This window comes from Phodopus roborovskii, unplaced genomic scaffold, assembly GCF_943737965.1.
Source record: "Phodopus roborovskii unplaced genomic scaffold, PHOROB, whole genome shotgun sequence".
Taxonomy (NCBI): Eukaryota; Metazoa; Chordata; class Mammalia; order Rodentia; family Cricetidae; genus Phodopus; species Phodopus roborovskii.
This window is the reverse complement of record NW_026126485.1, coordinates 3817732-3834134: the sequence shown is the minus strand read 5'-3', so window position 1 is coordinate 3834134 and position 16403 is coordinate 3817732. Positions and strand designations below refer to the sequence as shown.

The window sequence follows — 16403 nt, the reverse complement described above, 5'->3', positions numbered from 1 at the left end:
GAAAAGAGGTTCACATGAAGACAATGGGCCTTATCAGAGTCAAAGCACTGGATAGATGATGAGGCTGAGCCCATCCTGGGCCTTACTACTTGAGGATTCCTGTACCTCTAATACCAATACTACCAGACAGCTCCCTGCAAATGCAGGACTTGAGCCAAAGCTACCCTCCCCTGACCTGAGTCTCCCTAAGATGTGAAGGGACGGGACAGGAAAGGTTAAGAGGTACCATCCTAGACCGAGGAGCAGCCCAAGGGCTGAGCCTGGAGGCATTCTTGTGCATGAGGATAGTCTGCAAAGAAAGAGCCAGAAAAGAGAGACAGCACTGTCAGTGAAGCAGACCCAGGACAGTGAGCAAGGGACTGGGAAGCAATGTCAACCTGCAACTTCTTAACCTGCCTCTAAGGTGTCTGACTGGGAAATGACTGCAAACAGAACTGGAGTATTGCCAATTTTCTACACATAGAAAGCTTAGCCTTGAGTCCCAATCTAGCACTGGGCTGTCCCAGACGGGCATCCCCAAAGGCATGACTGTGAAAATGAAACATAATCTCTGAACTAAGACTCCTGCATGACAAGTGCTCCAGTGGAGGCATTTCTAGTATATGTGAAGACCGCTGAAGCCAAACAGCTAGAGGGACCTCGGGAAACACTTGACTGGAGGCGCACTTTGAAAAACATAAGTCAGTATTATCAGCTAGATGTAGGGAAGAAAGGATCAGCCTAGGCTGATCCTAGACCATGATGGTTCAGAGCCACGGTCAGCTAAAACTCTATGCACTTCCTGGGGCCTAGAGGGGGGTATGACTAGGTCCATCCCTGCCATTCCCTCTCTCTGGTTTCCTTCCATTCACCACTTCCTTTACTATCCCCTTGCGTACTGTGAGCGGTGTATACTCCATGTCTGTGGGTCTCCCTCAGTACAATATTGTTTTCTACCACAGAAAAGACTAAAGCGAGGAAAAATTAAAATTTACCTAGGTGTGGTGGTATACATCTGCAGTCCCAACACTTGGAAGGCTAAAACAGGAAGAACTCAATTTCAAGGCCACCCTAGACTACACAGTAAAACCTCTTGTGAAAAGAAAGAAAAATGAGAAGGGAAGAGAGTAGAGAAGAAAGTTGTAAAAAAAAAAATGTTAATTTTTCTATGTTCTTCCTTATTGTTTAGAATAGAGCTCTAAGAGCCGGTGAGATGGCTCAGTGAGTAGTTATTTGCCTGACATCCTGAGTTCCATACCTGGTGGGATGTGTGACTTTCAGAGGCAATTCACACATCCCACCACTAGATGGAAGCATCCTACCAGTCCAGCACCCAGCTGTGATTTTTGTTGTTGCCTCTACTTGGTTAGGCAGTACTCACAGGACCTACCTGCTGTTGCTTTTTTACCCCAACCCCCCCACCCCCCAGCTAGCCCACCCCCACCTTAAATCTGGATCATTTGAAGTCTTTAATCTGGGCCATACCTTCTGGTGAAAACACACATAAAAGGACCTGGAAGGAAGCTTTTGCTCTATTTACTTACTTGGGCTGGATCAACTCACTATGTTGATCCACCCACCTGCTAGGATTAAAGACCTCCACACCCAGCCCATTTCTATTTTTAAAAACTAAATTTCTGAAAGTCCTCTCATCAAAATAGGACAAGTGAAGGGCCTCTAAATTATCAATGACCTTGTGAGGTCCAATTGAGGAACCTAAAGGAAGCTGGATTAGCATCACCTGCCCTTGACTTATAGTAGTTCTCTGTTGTGCAGATTTTCTTATACAATTAGTGTTAAATAGGGAAAGTACATAATTGTCCCTCCCATAGTTGATAGTATTTTTAAAATAAACTATTATGCAGTCAATAATCTGATCAAAAGCACTTGAATATTCTATCTAATAATTCTCAATGGAAATTTAGAACACAAAATGAGCCATTACAATTAAAGTTGATGCAGGTCTACACAATACTGGTAGTTAAGTGACACCACAGAACAAGGGCTGACTTGTCATTTTAATGAACAATAAGTTGATGGCAGAAACTGTAGTCCTGATTTTCAAGACTAGGAAAGGTAGAAAGACTGTCCATGAGGAAAGCTGCCCTCCTGACACAACCAGCCTCAGCCTTCCTGAATGGAATCTAATCAGTGTTCCAGACAGAGATAGGTCCAGTGTTGAGAGACCAGAGGCTGGGAAGGCTCACTGTTAGCTGACAGCACAAATGAGAACACAAAAGAGATAACCATAGCACCAGCAGACTCCTCCATCAGAGAAAAGGCACAGTGGAAAGTAGCCCATGATGCCAAAGGATTGATGGCATGACAAGCATTAGTAATTTTTCATTGAAACATATTGTGAAGTTGGGAAAATATAAACTTAATATAAGCCATTAGCTCATCTTGAAATAACCTTGGTATGAATTCATTATGAGATATCAAAAAGGGGTTTTACCTGAATATAGCATTCCAAAAACTACATTGTCACTGTGATGGCCAATTTTCGTTGTCAACTTGACTACACTTGAAAGAATCTAAAACCCAAGCAGCTTGGTGTACATGTGAGGGATTTTTCTTGGTTGGATTAGGGTGGAGATCCACCCTAAATCCGGGTCATTTAAATTCAGAAGGTTCACCCTAAATCTGGACCATATTTGCTTAGTGGCGGCCCACCTAAAAGGACACAGAAGAAGGAAGTAATTGCCTTCTGTCTGTTTGTCCCAACTCTAAGTAGTAAAACCTACTTCTTTGGGATTCAAAAATGGGTGGAAACGGCAAGTTCTCTAGGACCTCCTGAGACTCCAGCACCAGTTTGGGACAGCTGAGACAGCCGGTTTCAATGACCAAACAACTACTGGACCCTTGGCCTTTCAGTCAGGAAGCAGTCACTATTAAACTACTTGGACCATAGCCTGTAAGCCTCTCTAACTAATATATCCTTTACTAATATATAGTTAGATAATCCGTTCATTCTATCAATTCTGTTCCTTAGAGAACACTAGTATAATCAATAAGAAACACATAGGATGTTGAGATTAGCAAAGGCAAAGCCTTCCTAAGAAGCCAGCTCTAGTAAGAACCCTGGACTAAAACCTGGCAGTTTGCTGGGTGGAAAATAGTACTGGCTTGTTTTGTGTCAACTTAACACAAGCTAGAGTAATCAGTGGAAGCAGCCTCAGTTGAGGAAATGCCTCCTTGAGATACAGCTATAAAGCATTTTTTTCAATTAATGATTAATGGGGGAAGCCCAGCCCATGGTGGGTGGTGCCATCCCTGGGCTAGTAACCTCAGTTATATAAGAAAGCAGACTGAGCAAGCCAATTAAAGCAAGCCCATAAACAGCAACCCTCCATGGTCTCTGTATCAGCTCCTGCCTCCAGGATCCTGACCTGCTTGAGTTCCTATCTTGGCTTCCTTTGGTGATGAACAGTAATATGGATATGTAAGCTGAATAAACCCTTTCCTCCCCAACTTGCTTTTTGGTCATGGTGTTTCATCACAGCAAGAGAAACCCTAAGACAAGCCTAATGAGCAACTAATAGAGACTATGTACAATACACATTCTCAAGAAGCCTCCTGGATGCCTAACCTCTAGGGATTGCTGCTTATTCTTTATGCCCTTAACAAATACGTAAGAGATACATAATTACATAATTATGAACAAAAAGTGCTGTATTCATAGCTGTAGACCAAAAAACACCTTATCCATGGCCATACTTTATGCCAGCTTTCTCATCCAGTAAAAGATAACACAATTTACATTTCTAACTTGTAGGGGAAGTAAGATCTCAACTTACCTGAAATTATTGCAGCCCAGCACCACACCAACTATATTCTTGCCTATGTCATGCACATCACCTTTAACAGTGGCCAGCACAATGGTGCCTTGGTAAGGGTCCTGCAAAGTGAGGCAAGCAGATGAGCATGGGGGGTGGGGAGGGTTCCCAAGGAAGACCATCTTCTTCTCAAGAGTCACACAGGTGATGGCAGAGGAATAAAAGCCAAGACCACCCAAGTAACAGTTTTCTATTTGGAGCTCTGTGCCTCCCAGAAGTTCCAGAGGCCTGCCTCGAATGTCAGCCCAGGGATTTCAACCAAGCTTATAGGTTCTAGCATCTGAAAGAGTCAACAGTCACAGACACAGTCCTACAGCTAGACCACATCCTTAACCCTGGGATATTGCCAAGGTATATTCTAGGAGTTGGAAAGGAGGGAGTACTATGGAATATTTAACTATGTCATGTTACATTTAATTACGTAAAAATGTGTTGCTGTTTTACCTTGCCTGCCTAAGGTACCTGGTTGGTCTAATAAAGAGCTAAATGGCAGGAGAGAGCTAAGTGGGGCTGACAGCAGAGAGAGTAAGTAGAAGGAGAAATAGAAAAGAGAAGAGAGGAGAGAATGAGGGAAAAAGAGAGAAGTCCAGTGCCATTCAGTTAGATGGAGTAGGACATACAGGAGGAAAGAAAGCATAAACACAGATGAAAGCAAACAGGTTACATTATAAGAGCTAGCAAGAAACAAGCATTACAAAAGGCCAAGCATTCATTACTAATATTAAATCTCTGTGTTATGATTTGGGAACTGGTTGGTGGCCCAAAAGAAAGCCTGTTGTAAGGGAAGAGCTGGCAAACTGCAGAGTTCCCTCAAATTTTGAAAGCAGCCCAATGGAGAGAATATAGAAAAATCTTGTATTTCTCAAAAACAGTTCTTTTGTACACAGATGAAACAAGAAAATGGGAGGCAAGGCAAGTGTCATGTCTCTAATTCAGCCAACTGCAAATTTAGAATTCTAGAGGCTGAAGTTGCCTGAACTACACAGGGTTCTGAATAAAGTAAAAGACTAGTGGCTTACTCTGGTGCAACAAGAACCAAAAAGTATTTGGGGGAGAGCTTTCTAAAAGCAAACATGACACAAGCAAACATGAACATGGCCATCAAGTTGACTCAGCAGGGGAAGAACCTGCTGTAAAAACCTACAGACCTGAGTTCAATGTCCTGAGCCCACCCACATAAAGGTGGAAAAGGGGCACCAGCTGCATAAAAGCCATACTGATGAGGCTTCTAACCCCACAAAAACAGCTCCTGAAAAGGCTCCAGGCCTGGACAAAATGACTTGCCTCGTCTTCAACAGAACCATTGAGCATTCTAGCTTCTTCTCTCTCTTTTTCCATGAAAGGGATAAGGTGTCCAACAGCCTTCTTCATGACACGGGCTGACTTTATAACCTGGAAAAAGGAGAGTCAGGAATCATTAGCAAACTATCACATGACTGCCCGTTGACTTGGGAAACTTCAAACCCAATTAAGAATGAATAATTAGCTGGGTGGTGGTGAGGCATGCCTTTAATCCAAGCACTAGGGAGGCAGAGGCAGGCAGATCTCTGTGAGTTAGAGGCCAGCCTGGCCTACAAAGCTAGCTCAGCCAGCCTCCAAAGCCACAGGGAAACCCTATCTCGAAAAACCAAAAGGAAATAAATAAATAAATAAATAAATATAAAAAATTATTGCACCATCCCAGATTTCTAATAGTGAGTAGAATGAGGAATTAGATCCCTGTGAGGAACACTAATAAATGAAGCACAGCAAGAGGAAAACCAAACACAAACCAAAGGTTATCATTTCTGTTTCTGAACTATTACTCAGTAGGTTTTTTTTCCTGCCTAAAGTCCTTCCACTGTGTCTCTGAATTCTATGCATCTGTTAAGCTCCATCATTCTATAAATACCCAGTATTGTAACTCACTTAAAACTGAGGTTATGACAGAAGAGGCTCTGTTAGTTTTTTATATGCTTCAGAGCCCCTAACCCAGAAGCTCAGCAGGATTCGTATGATAGTTTTAGTAGTTGCTTTATAAGAAGTCCTGTATTTACTTAAAAACATATCAATAAAGTCTCACTATTTAAAAGAATAACATATTTTCAAGATATGGATTCTTAAAGATAGCCATTAGTTTGTCAAGTCAAATGATAGTATTAACATTATATTTATCCTCGGTTGAGGTGGCACTGAAATATAGAACATGAAGATTATGGTACAAAGAATGTCTGCGAACTTTCTAACCACTACACACTCTCCAGATGGACTGGCAAGAGATGATTCCTAAATATACCCAGAGAAGGAGTGATCAGATAAAAGGCCTAAGCTGCAAAGTCAGAAAATACTCAAACTCACTATTTACTGAAAAACAGAGAAAGAGACTGGTTAACATTTGTGTTTTGCCAACCTGAGGTAGAAACATTTTTCCAGCTCCAAAAAGATCACCAACCACTTTCATGCCATTCATTAGAGGCCCTTCAATTATATTCAGAGGTCGGGGGTATTTTTCCCGGTTTAACCTGGCCTCTTCAGTATCTTCAACAATGTGCTTTTCAATGCCCTTAAAAGAAAAACAGAAAGAAAAAGGAGGGGGTAAGGGAACAAACAAGTGGTTGTATTAGGGTCAAAATCAAAGAATGAATCAGAGAGATGCTTAAGAGCAGGAATCCAATAATCAGTCTGACTGAGTTTGAGTTCGGGTTCTCATCACTAATGCAGGTAATTTACTAAGTTTTGGTTTCCTCACTTACAGAATCAAGAAAGTACCAACCTCCTGTTTATTTGGACAATCACTGTGACATCGCTTATTTATACTGCCTTGCTATCAATAGAAAGTAACTCAGAAAAGTGAGGTATTAGTGAAGACTGGGAATGTAGCTCAATGGTAGAGTAGGTGCTTATCATGTGCGAGTATCTGGGTTCAAGCCTCAGCAACGGATTATATGCTAATAAATAAGCATCTCTATAAAATCAGTATCTCTCTGCTCAATGAAGTGTGGTGATATATGCCTTTAGTCCTAGCACTTAGGAGGCACTGGACGTGCCTTGTGAAATCAAGCTCAGCTTGCTCTACATGGTGAGGAACACAGTAAGATCCTTTCTCAAATAAACCAGCATCTTCTCTCAAATAAACCAGCATCTTCTCTCACTATATAATACTACTTGCTAGAACAGGATTCAACACTAGAAAGGCTCTTAGGTGACTTTAAAAAACTTTAAAAAAAAAAAAAAACAAACAGAGCTTTCCTTCCCTGACTTGCTGACCTTTGCTGACAAGTCTCTAAAGCTGAGGATCCAAAGATTGTACGACACAAACTGTAGGTCTACAAACTGAAATATATGATGCTCAGAAGGGCTAAGAATTAAAAGTTAAATTCTACAGCCTTTAAAAAAAAAAAAAAAACAAAAACAAAAACAAACCCTCTGGAATTTTCCAGAATCATGAATGTAGAAACTGTGGTCAAGAAATTACTTGTCTCATCTAAAATTCTATATATTGTGGAAGAGCCACTACTGTGAGATCTAGAAAGGGTTCTCACTTAAAACTACTAAGTGCCTGGGCAAGTCCTTGCTGTGTATGTGTGCCTATCTTGTACACTACAGCCAATGAGTTCCAGAGCATCTTCCACACACACCTGTGAGAACTATCAAACAGCACTGGGAAACAGATCCTGCAGGTTATGGATCGATAGTCCAAAGTCTAGAGCAGTGCCCCCTCCAAGTGCTGTCAGCAATGGCACCAGGGAGCCATGAGTCACCAAGCTGCCTGCACAGGCTCTGGGACTCACCTTCACGAGAGCATACTCAAGACGCTCTTCAATGGAGCCATTCCTCCACTCATCTGTCTGGATGACTTTCTTCCCTCCTTTGCCATGAGTCTGAATTAAAATTAAGACCAAAGAGTGAGTACAAATGATACATAGTAAATTATCTGCAGCAAATAATAAAAAAAAAAAAAAAATCAGTGCCTTAAGTTCCCAGACTCCAGGGTGTTAAACATGAATCAAGATTGAAGTAAATGTTGAGGGAAAAAGAAAAAAAAAACCTTTTAAAATTTGAACTTTCAGTAGAGAAAGGAATGGTTGTACTTTTTCTTTCCTAAAAATTAACAACTGACATCAAATATTTCTAGGACATATATGTTATTCTCTAACACTCCAGCTCTCAGGAAGGCTCAATACCACCCACACACTATCTTTGAGAAGCCATGAGCAGTGGTGTCACATTCCTATAATCACAGCACTTAGAAAGCTGAGACAGGAGAATTTTGAGTTCCAGGCCAACATAAATTACATAATGAAATCACATCTCAAAAAAAATTCAAAAGCAGTAAAGCCTAGTATGATGATATATGGTTTATGATTCCATAAAGTTTGCCTGGGGATCAAACTGTAAAGCCAGCCACACTAAACAGCCATGGAAGTTGGGCAGTGGTAGCATACACCATTAATACCAGGACTCAGGAGACAGAGGTAAATGGATCTGTTTGAGTTCAAGGCCACCCGGGGCTACACGAGAGTAAATCAGTCAAAAAGAGTAGCAGAGCTCTTTCCTTTAATCCCAGCACTAGAGAGGTGTATAAGGGAGAAAGAAGCAAAGGGTCTCATGTGGCAATTGGTCTCCAGCCACATTGAAGAGAGCATAGCAGTCTAGGATTCTGAGGTTTAGTGAGAGCAGTGCAGTTTGGAGATGCAATCTGAGGTTCAGTGGATCGCCCCTTTGGCCTGAGCATTGGTAAAAGTGAGAACTCTCTAGTGGCTGGCTGCTTTGTTTATTTGATCTTCAGTTTGAACTCCAATATCTGTCTCTGGGTCTTTTATTGCTTATGTTAGTTACAGCTAGTGTGAAGGCAGAATGGCCCTGGATGTGGACACACTAAGCAGTCATGCTCGCTGAGATTTTACCATATAAGGGAGGAAGGAAGAAAACATAAAAAAGGGAAAGCTCTAACAGTGCACATCTGAGGCTGAATCGAAGATGTGTAACAGCAACATGGAAGTTTGAGGGAACAGACACCAACTGAGTCTCGAGGGAAGAAACTCAGAAAAGGGATAAAGGCACAATGCAAGTGTCTGGCACACTGGGTAGATTATACTACCTTGTATGTTCTCCCCTGGTGGCACCAGCTGCCCAAATCAGAGATCTTAGTGCTAAGCAGCCAGACGGCTCAGATAAGCACTTGCTGTGGAGCCTGATGAGTCCAATCTCTAGAACCCATGTAAACATAGAAGGAAAGAAATGACTCCAAAGCTGTCAGAGTACCACATGTGTGTCTGCAGACATTGGGAGGAGGGGTACAGCTCCTACTACTCAGACCCTTGAAGTTCAGGGAGAGTACAGAGGGGGCTTGGTGACCATTAGCTGAATGATTTAATGACAGACCAGAATCGATAAAGTCAGAGCAATGTTTATGCAGGAAAGAAAAGGCCAAGCCACAGAAATTCATTCTAGATTGAAATCTCCAGACAAGCGTGAAAAGGGAGAGGGCAGTAATCAAAGTTCTGTAGTCAGAGTCACACATAAATTACTTCTTTTAAAGGAAACTCAGAAGGAGGGGAATATGTTTATATATAACTGTGATGAAGGCCTGGTAACAGGAAGAGAGAAGGCAAACATAAAGCCATTATGTAACAGTGCGGATGAAGACAGAAGGAATTAGGGAGAATGACAAGGTGGTAAGGAGAAAGTCTAAACAAGAGATAATTAAAGAAAAAGCCTTTCTAATGCTCACACCATTACTGAAACATATAAGTAGCAAAGTCTTAGCAGCCATACAATCAAAACAGTTCCTGACTTAGGGAAGTTGCTGTATTAAAAAAAGGAATAATGTTCAAACATTCCAGAAAAAATGAGTCAGTGAGGAAAATATACAGACGATGGTAAATACAAACACAAAGATCAGCGAAGACTTCACTCAAATGAAAAAAACTACTCCCCACCTGATAACTGTATCCAAAACCTGATTAATTTGACAAAAAAAAAAAAAAAAAAAAAAAAACAATACTTAGAATGAAGCCGTCAGAAGTACACCAAGCCTACTTTAACTCTAATCAGTTACTTGAAAGAATATTCATAATGCAAAGACAAAACACAGAAACATGAAAGAAAGCTCAGTGGTAGAGTATTTGCCTAGCATGTTCAAATGCTAGGATTCAATCCCCAACACACACACACACACACACACACAACCAAAGACAATTAACAACAATGATAATAACAACATTGCATAACTTTCATGGTGTCTAACTAGAGTCTTCACCCCTCCTAGTGTTCACAGTACTGTGTTACAGAATAGTCTTTTTGCACACTATGAAGAAATGTCACTCAGAATGGTTTAATAGAAAACTAAAGGCCAATATCTAGGCAGGATTTTCAGGGCAGAGAGAAAGCAGCAAAGAAAAAAGACAAGAGTTGCTAGCAGATAAAGAGAAAACTGGTAAATACCACAAAACATATGGTAAACACATAGATAAACAGAAATGGGTTAATTTAAGCTATAAGAGCTAATGGGGAAAGCCTAAGCTATCAGCCAAGTTTTTATAATTAATAAGTAGTCTCCACTTGGTTATTTGGGAGCTGGTAGGCGGGACAGAAAAAGTCCACCTACAAATAACCCATCTGCTTACAGTACTGTAATGTACTCTACATACTACTAGTAGAGAAGATAATCACTACAATTTCTGCAATCTACAATGGTCACCTGCCTATATGATAGACTGCTGCAGCAGTGGCACAAACACTGTGGGTAGGAGCAACCAACCACTCTCTGGTTAGATTGAAAGCCCACTCCACGAGATGGAACCCATATCTGGCATTGCTCAAGTGGTCAAGAACCTGAGACTAGATAGACAATAAACCGAGAGGAAAGCCAAATACAATTGTTCTGCTTTACCCATAGATCAGTGTCTCACTCTGCCATCATCAGAGATGCTTTCTCTTGCAGTTGATGGGAACTAACACAGAGACTCACAACTGAAAACTGTACAGATTGAGAGATTTTAGAACACTCAGTCCAAAATGGAAAGTCTTCGTCACAGCCCTCCCCACTCAGGGCTTAGGAAGTGAAGAGAAAGAGGAGGCAGAAAAAATTGTAAGAGTCAGAGGGGATGGATAACACCAAAGAAACAGCATCTTCCAAACACAACAGGACTGATACACATAGGAACTCACAGAGACTGTGGCAGCATGCACAGGGTCTGCATACAGTCAAGCCAGATGGAGTCCCAGCACTGAGAGGAGGAACTGGACATAAGCTCCCTTTCTTAACCAAGACGTTATCTTCAATTTACAGTATTGCAAAGGAGACTGCAATGAAGTCTCACTAGGTCCATAAAGCACACATTCCCAAAGTAGATGGTCAACACGAAATAACTTCAATGTTCTCCCTGTAGATTTTATTTTTCTATCATATTGCTTTGTTAGGCATTTTTTATCTTACTGGTGGTCTTTTGCTTGTATATTATAGTTTCTCATACTGTGTTTCCATGAGTTGTGTGTGTGTGTATGTTTCTTGTGTTTTCTTTTTTTTCTATTTTTTTTTTTTTAATGTTTTCTAACAAGAGAAAGAAGGCATAGAGTTGGAAGAGTTGGGGAAGGAAAAACCCTAATCAGAATATATTGTATGTAAACAATGTATTTTCAATAAGAAAATGTGTAAGTGCACATAAAAGTGTACATATATATATATGTACATGTAAGTTGTAATAAAAACTTATCCTACAGTCATTACCTTCAGGTGGTAAGATTGTGATTTAGACTGTCTTCTGATAACTACATTCTGTGAATTTTCTACAATTAACATGTCGTTTAATGTAAAAAAAAAAAAAAAAAAATCAAGCTGGACGTGATGTCCTACACACCATCAATCCCAGTACTCAGGAGGTATAAGCAGGAGGATCTCTGGGAGTTTGAGACTAGTCTGGTCTACAAAGTGAGTTTCAAAACAGCCAATCCCAATCCCTGTCTCAATCCCAACACCCCCACCCCCAAAAAATAACTCTCATTTAAAAAAAAAATCAATTTAGAAATGTCTAAGTTCAAAATACTAAAGTAATCTAGACAAGGTCTATTTCTTCCTCTTTACCCTAACTGCAATACCTTCTCTAGAGTGCTTTGAAAACCATGATGACAATGATTAATGATTCAGAGATACAACTCTACATTCGTTCCTATTCTACAATAATGATGCAGTAACTGCCAATGAGTGATAAATTCTAAGACAGGAAAAGCCACCCTCTGGGCACTTTTTCCCTTACCTGGGCATATCGTAAGAGTTTCTCAGTAGCTTCAGAGTCTTTGTTCCAGATGAGGTCTTCACAGAGCTGAAGAAGGTCCTTTTGGATATCATCATACACAGGGAGGTTGCCTGCATTGACTATCCCCATGTCCATACCAAACTAAGGGCAACACAAAGGAAAATGAGAATTTCTACTGACATCCTAAATCAGGGATCAGAGAAAAATACTTTATGACATAGCTGGTCACTATTCAACTCGGCTGTAGTGTAAAAGCAGCCCTAGGCAAGACACAGAAGGGATGAGGGCGCTCTGTTCCCCTGAAGCTTCATTTGGAGACAGAAGCAGACCAGTTATTTGGCAGGGCTCAGTCTGTAAACCTGCTGTAAGTCAAAGGATAGTGGCATCATTTTTGTTTAATTCTTTGAAAAATCTTGCATGTATTTATGACATACGTGCATATATTTGTGAGTGGGTAAACACATACCATGGCACATGTATGGAGGTCAGAGGACAACTCTGGGCATTGGTTCTTGACTTTCATTTTGTTTCATACGAGGAGTCTACTCACCACTGGACATGCTAGGCTAGATGGTGCTACAATCTTCTAAGGATTCTGTCTCCATCTCTCATTCTACAGTAAAAATTACTACTACACTAAGATTCATACAGGCTATGAAATTTCAACTCAAGTCCTCAGGCTTGTACAGCAAACACTATCCACAGAGCCATCTTCCCAGCACCTAAGACAAATTTGGTTTCACCATACCTTGATTGCATGGTAAAGGAAAACACCGTGCATTGCTTCTCGAATGGCTTCCATCCCTCGAAAGGAGAAGGACAAATTAGAAAGACCTCCACTTATTCTGACTCCTGGTAATGTTTCCTGGAAAAAGTGTAAAAGCATGAAACGATTCTCTTATCTTGTCAAAAGCCACAATCAGTCATATCTTATAAGCTATCTATACAGGAGAAGTAAAAGGAAAGTCCAAAGTAACTCCAAGCTTATTATTAAGCAAAGAACAGTTTGCTACATCACTATATCATGTACTCTGGTTCCCCTTTTATTACATAAAATCAATTACCTTTTACAGTGTCACTTCTAAGCACTGCTTCATAAATACCTTTTCCTATCAGACTTTAACCTGTTTAGGAAAAACATAAAATCCTATTTTATCTGACTACCTACACAGGAATTACAGAATGACCATAGTAAGGCATGAAAATGGGAGTTCTATGAAATATTTGCTGGAAAAATGACCAGAGAACAAAATATTATATGCATGTACCTACAAATGTACATATGCATACATCCCTGACCCATTCAAAGCTGGAAGTGTTCAATAACTTGATGAACAAACTCTTGAGTTCATCACAGACTTGACAAAATATAGAAGAACAAAGGCAGCTGAGATGCCTGTGACAAATAGCCATAAAAACAGTAACTCTCAGTTCAGGCTAAGTGTCCAGGGAGACAGTTTGCCATTGTCTAGCCATTCCACCCGTATGCTACAGAGGAACTCAAGCCTGTGTGCTTAACTAGAAGATATGAGCCTATTATGTCAGACTGATGCAAAAGTAATACTAGGTTTGCACTGCTGAGATTTGTTCCTTAATGTTGAAACACACTCTTGATAAGTTTATGTTAAATGCCATTTTAATATGCAGTCCTGCTTTATGGGTTTTTAACTAATGATTTCTTACTTACTATTTTAAATATTTACTTTATTCTATGCATGCCCACAGCTGGTACTGGTCAAAAGAAAATGTCCAGTTCTTCTCCATGGCATTATCTGACCACATGTCAAGAACTGGGCTATGGAGTTTTTGCCTTATCCACACAGTCACCTAGTCATTTGCCAACAGACTGCCATTTCTTAAAACATCTTGATAACTTTTTGCAGGGAAAAAAATTCCATAATCAGCAGGACAGGGGAAATAATTTCCAAGAGTTACTGAGTCCTGAAGCACTGACTTTAAAAAAAAAAAAAATACTGTTTATTACATTATTACATTTATTTATTTGGAATAGTACTCAGAGCTCAGGACACAACTTGGAGGAGTCAGCTCTCACATTCCCCTATCATATAGGACCTAGGGACTGAACTTAGATCATCAGGCTTGACTGACAAAAATGCCTTTACCTGCTAAACCATCTTCCAATGTGTAAAACACTGCATTTTTTTTTAAATGCTAAGAGAATTAAAAAATGTATTTCTCATTGGTAAAAACAAGTTAGTTATAATGGTGCCTATTTTGATTAATGAAGGTTTGTTTGAACCTAGTTGTGATTTAAAATTCATAATCTGAAACTGCAATTAATTTGGCACCAACCTAATACAAGAGTGTTCATAATTGTCCAACAGTGGAATGGCTAGTTGTGAAACAGGCAAATAATTATACACTAATAAACATGAACAAATATAGCTATAGCAACACAAATGAAATTTGAAATGAGGCTGAACTGGGCCTGGTGGCACTGGACAAAGTTGGGCAAGAGGCTGTTAAGTTTAAACCAGCCTAAGCTACACAGTGGGACCCAGTCCAAAAAAGAAAAAAAAGGCTGAATATAGAGAAAACAGCGTAAGCAATTTATGATTTGAATTATATCAAGAACAAAAAAAAGGCCAATTCATACTCTGACTCTCATGATTCCCTAATAGCTCTGTCCTCACAAGTAACATAGCAGCTGGCAGCCTCTGGTCACATGTTCATCTCATCAACATACAGCCTTGTTTTGTATGCTTGTTAAAAACATCCTAAGGGCTGGAGATGGCCAAGTGGCTAAGAGCACAAATTACTCTTATGAATAGACAACACTGCACCCACATTAGCTCACAACAACCTCTAATTCCAGTTCCGGGGAATCCAACACTCTTTGGCTTCCTTGGGCACTTGAATACATGTAGTACACAAAAACTCAAATAGGCACACATATATAAATAAAGATAAAAATACATAACTAAAGACACTTTATTTGGTATGCACATCTTAACTGTTAACACTGAATTTGTGGCCCGAAGCCCAGTGACATATGTCTGAATAAAGCATTTTCTCCACTAGGCACACTAGGCACCGGTGTCCTGCCCTTGTGACCACTAGAAAGCACTGCACCAGGACTGAAGGGCACTTTCAAACAGGAAAATCACAAACAAAAAGCAGAACAAGATTAACAGGCACTGAACAGAACTAACAAGACACTTGTTCACAGAGTAAGAGCTGTCTTCAAGGTCATCCTCATCTGAGGATGTGAGTCAAGCCTACACAAGGGCACATCCTTGGTTCACTATTAAAGCAGCTTAAGTACTGACTCAGGTCAAAACCAAATTTTAGAGTATATAGTGGCAAGCTCAAAAATCAATGGATATAATGCAAACTGAATATGCATATAAGTAATAAAATTATTAGCAAAAACAATAATGAAGTTTCAGAACCATAGATAACAGAATGAAAGTTACTTCATGAAATTGAGAATAAGGCACATCCAGAAGAGAGAAATATGGGGCAGTAGCCTCATGCCACTTCAGAAAAGTCAGTTACTATACAGTTTATCACTATTTATCTACCATAGACAACAGACTATGTTTTACATATTCTCATGTGTGTTACACACCACAATTAAAATAGCATTATATAAAAGATAAAAGTCCTTACATTTTAGAAAATGATTTACTAAGAATAGGAACATTACTATTCTCAGCAAATCAGTATGTGTCAGTTCTAAGCATGCACTAAACCAAGGGAATAAATTTGAGCTGCATCTTGGGTAAAGACGGAAAATACCCAGACTTACTTTAATGATTCTTGTTGCATGAATAAAATTGATAGCATACAAGTTATGTTCTTCCATTCCAGTACCAATGGTAAGAATGTTGGGGTCAAAGATGATGTCATTTGGATTGAAACCCAGTTTTCCTACAAGTAGATGGTAGGCTCGGGTGCACACACTGATTTTAACATCTGTTTCTGTTGCCTGAGAAACAAACAGAAATGTCATTTACAACAGAAAAGAAAACTGTAATCTATAGAAAGAGCATGTGTCACTTACCAAAACCACCCAGAACCTCAATGATGGTATTTCTTCCAAACCCAAATGTCAAACACATTAATCAACATATCTCAGAAAAGAATCAGTTAAAGACTTTGTTTTCAATATAACAATTTTATTCCTTATATAAAATTTTATAAATGATATATTAACAAAGTGGCTTTCTAATGTGGTTTAAAAATCAAACTCCACTAAAGATGGATTAAAAACTAAGCAACTGAGCATCACACCAGTCATTCTGGCACTTGAGAGGGTAAGGCAGAACTGTGGCATGTGGGGGCCACCCTGAGTTACATGCATGAGTGACAGGTCACTGTGTGCTAA

The 16403-nt window shown here is 39.9% G+C and overlaps 1 protein-coding gene across 1 annotated transcript in view; it reads right to left on the bottom strand.

Annotated features, from left to right (window-relative positions):
• The window catches only part of Mtr (5-methyltetrahydrofolate-homocysteine methyltransferase), an 87100-nt gene that overhangs the window by 20419 nt on the left and 50278 nt on the right, over positions 1–16403 (bottom strand). The window contains exons 16-22 of the mRNA XM_051194752.1: positions 15825–16004; positions 12801–12917; positions 12053–12193; positions 7586–7675; positions 6205–6357; positions 5100–5207; positions 3777–3877 (exon numbers count right to left, since the gene is read on the bottom strand). Of these exons, the coding sequence (XP_051050709.1) occupies positions 3777–3877; positions 5100–5207; positions 6205–6357; positions 7586–7675; positions 12053–12193; positions 12801–12917; positions 15825–16004 (890 nt within the window). The remainder of the gene's footprint in view (positions 1–3776; positions 3878–5099; positions 5208–6204; positions 6358–7585; positions 7676–12052; positions 12194–12800; positions 12918–15824; positions 16005–16403) is intronic.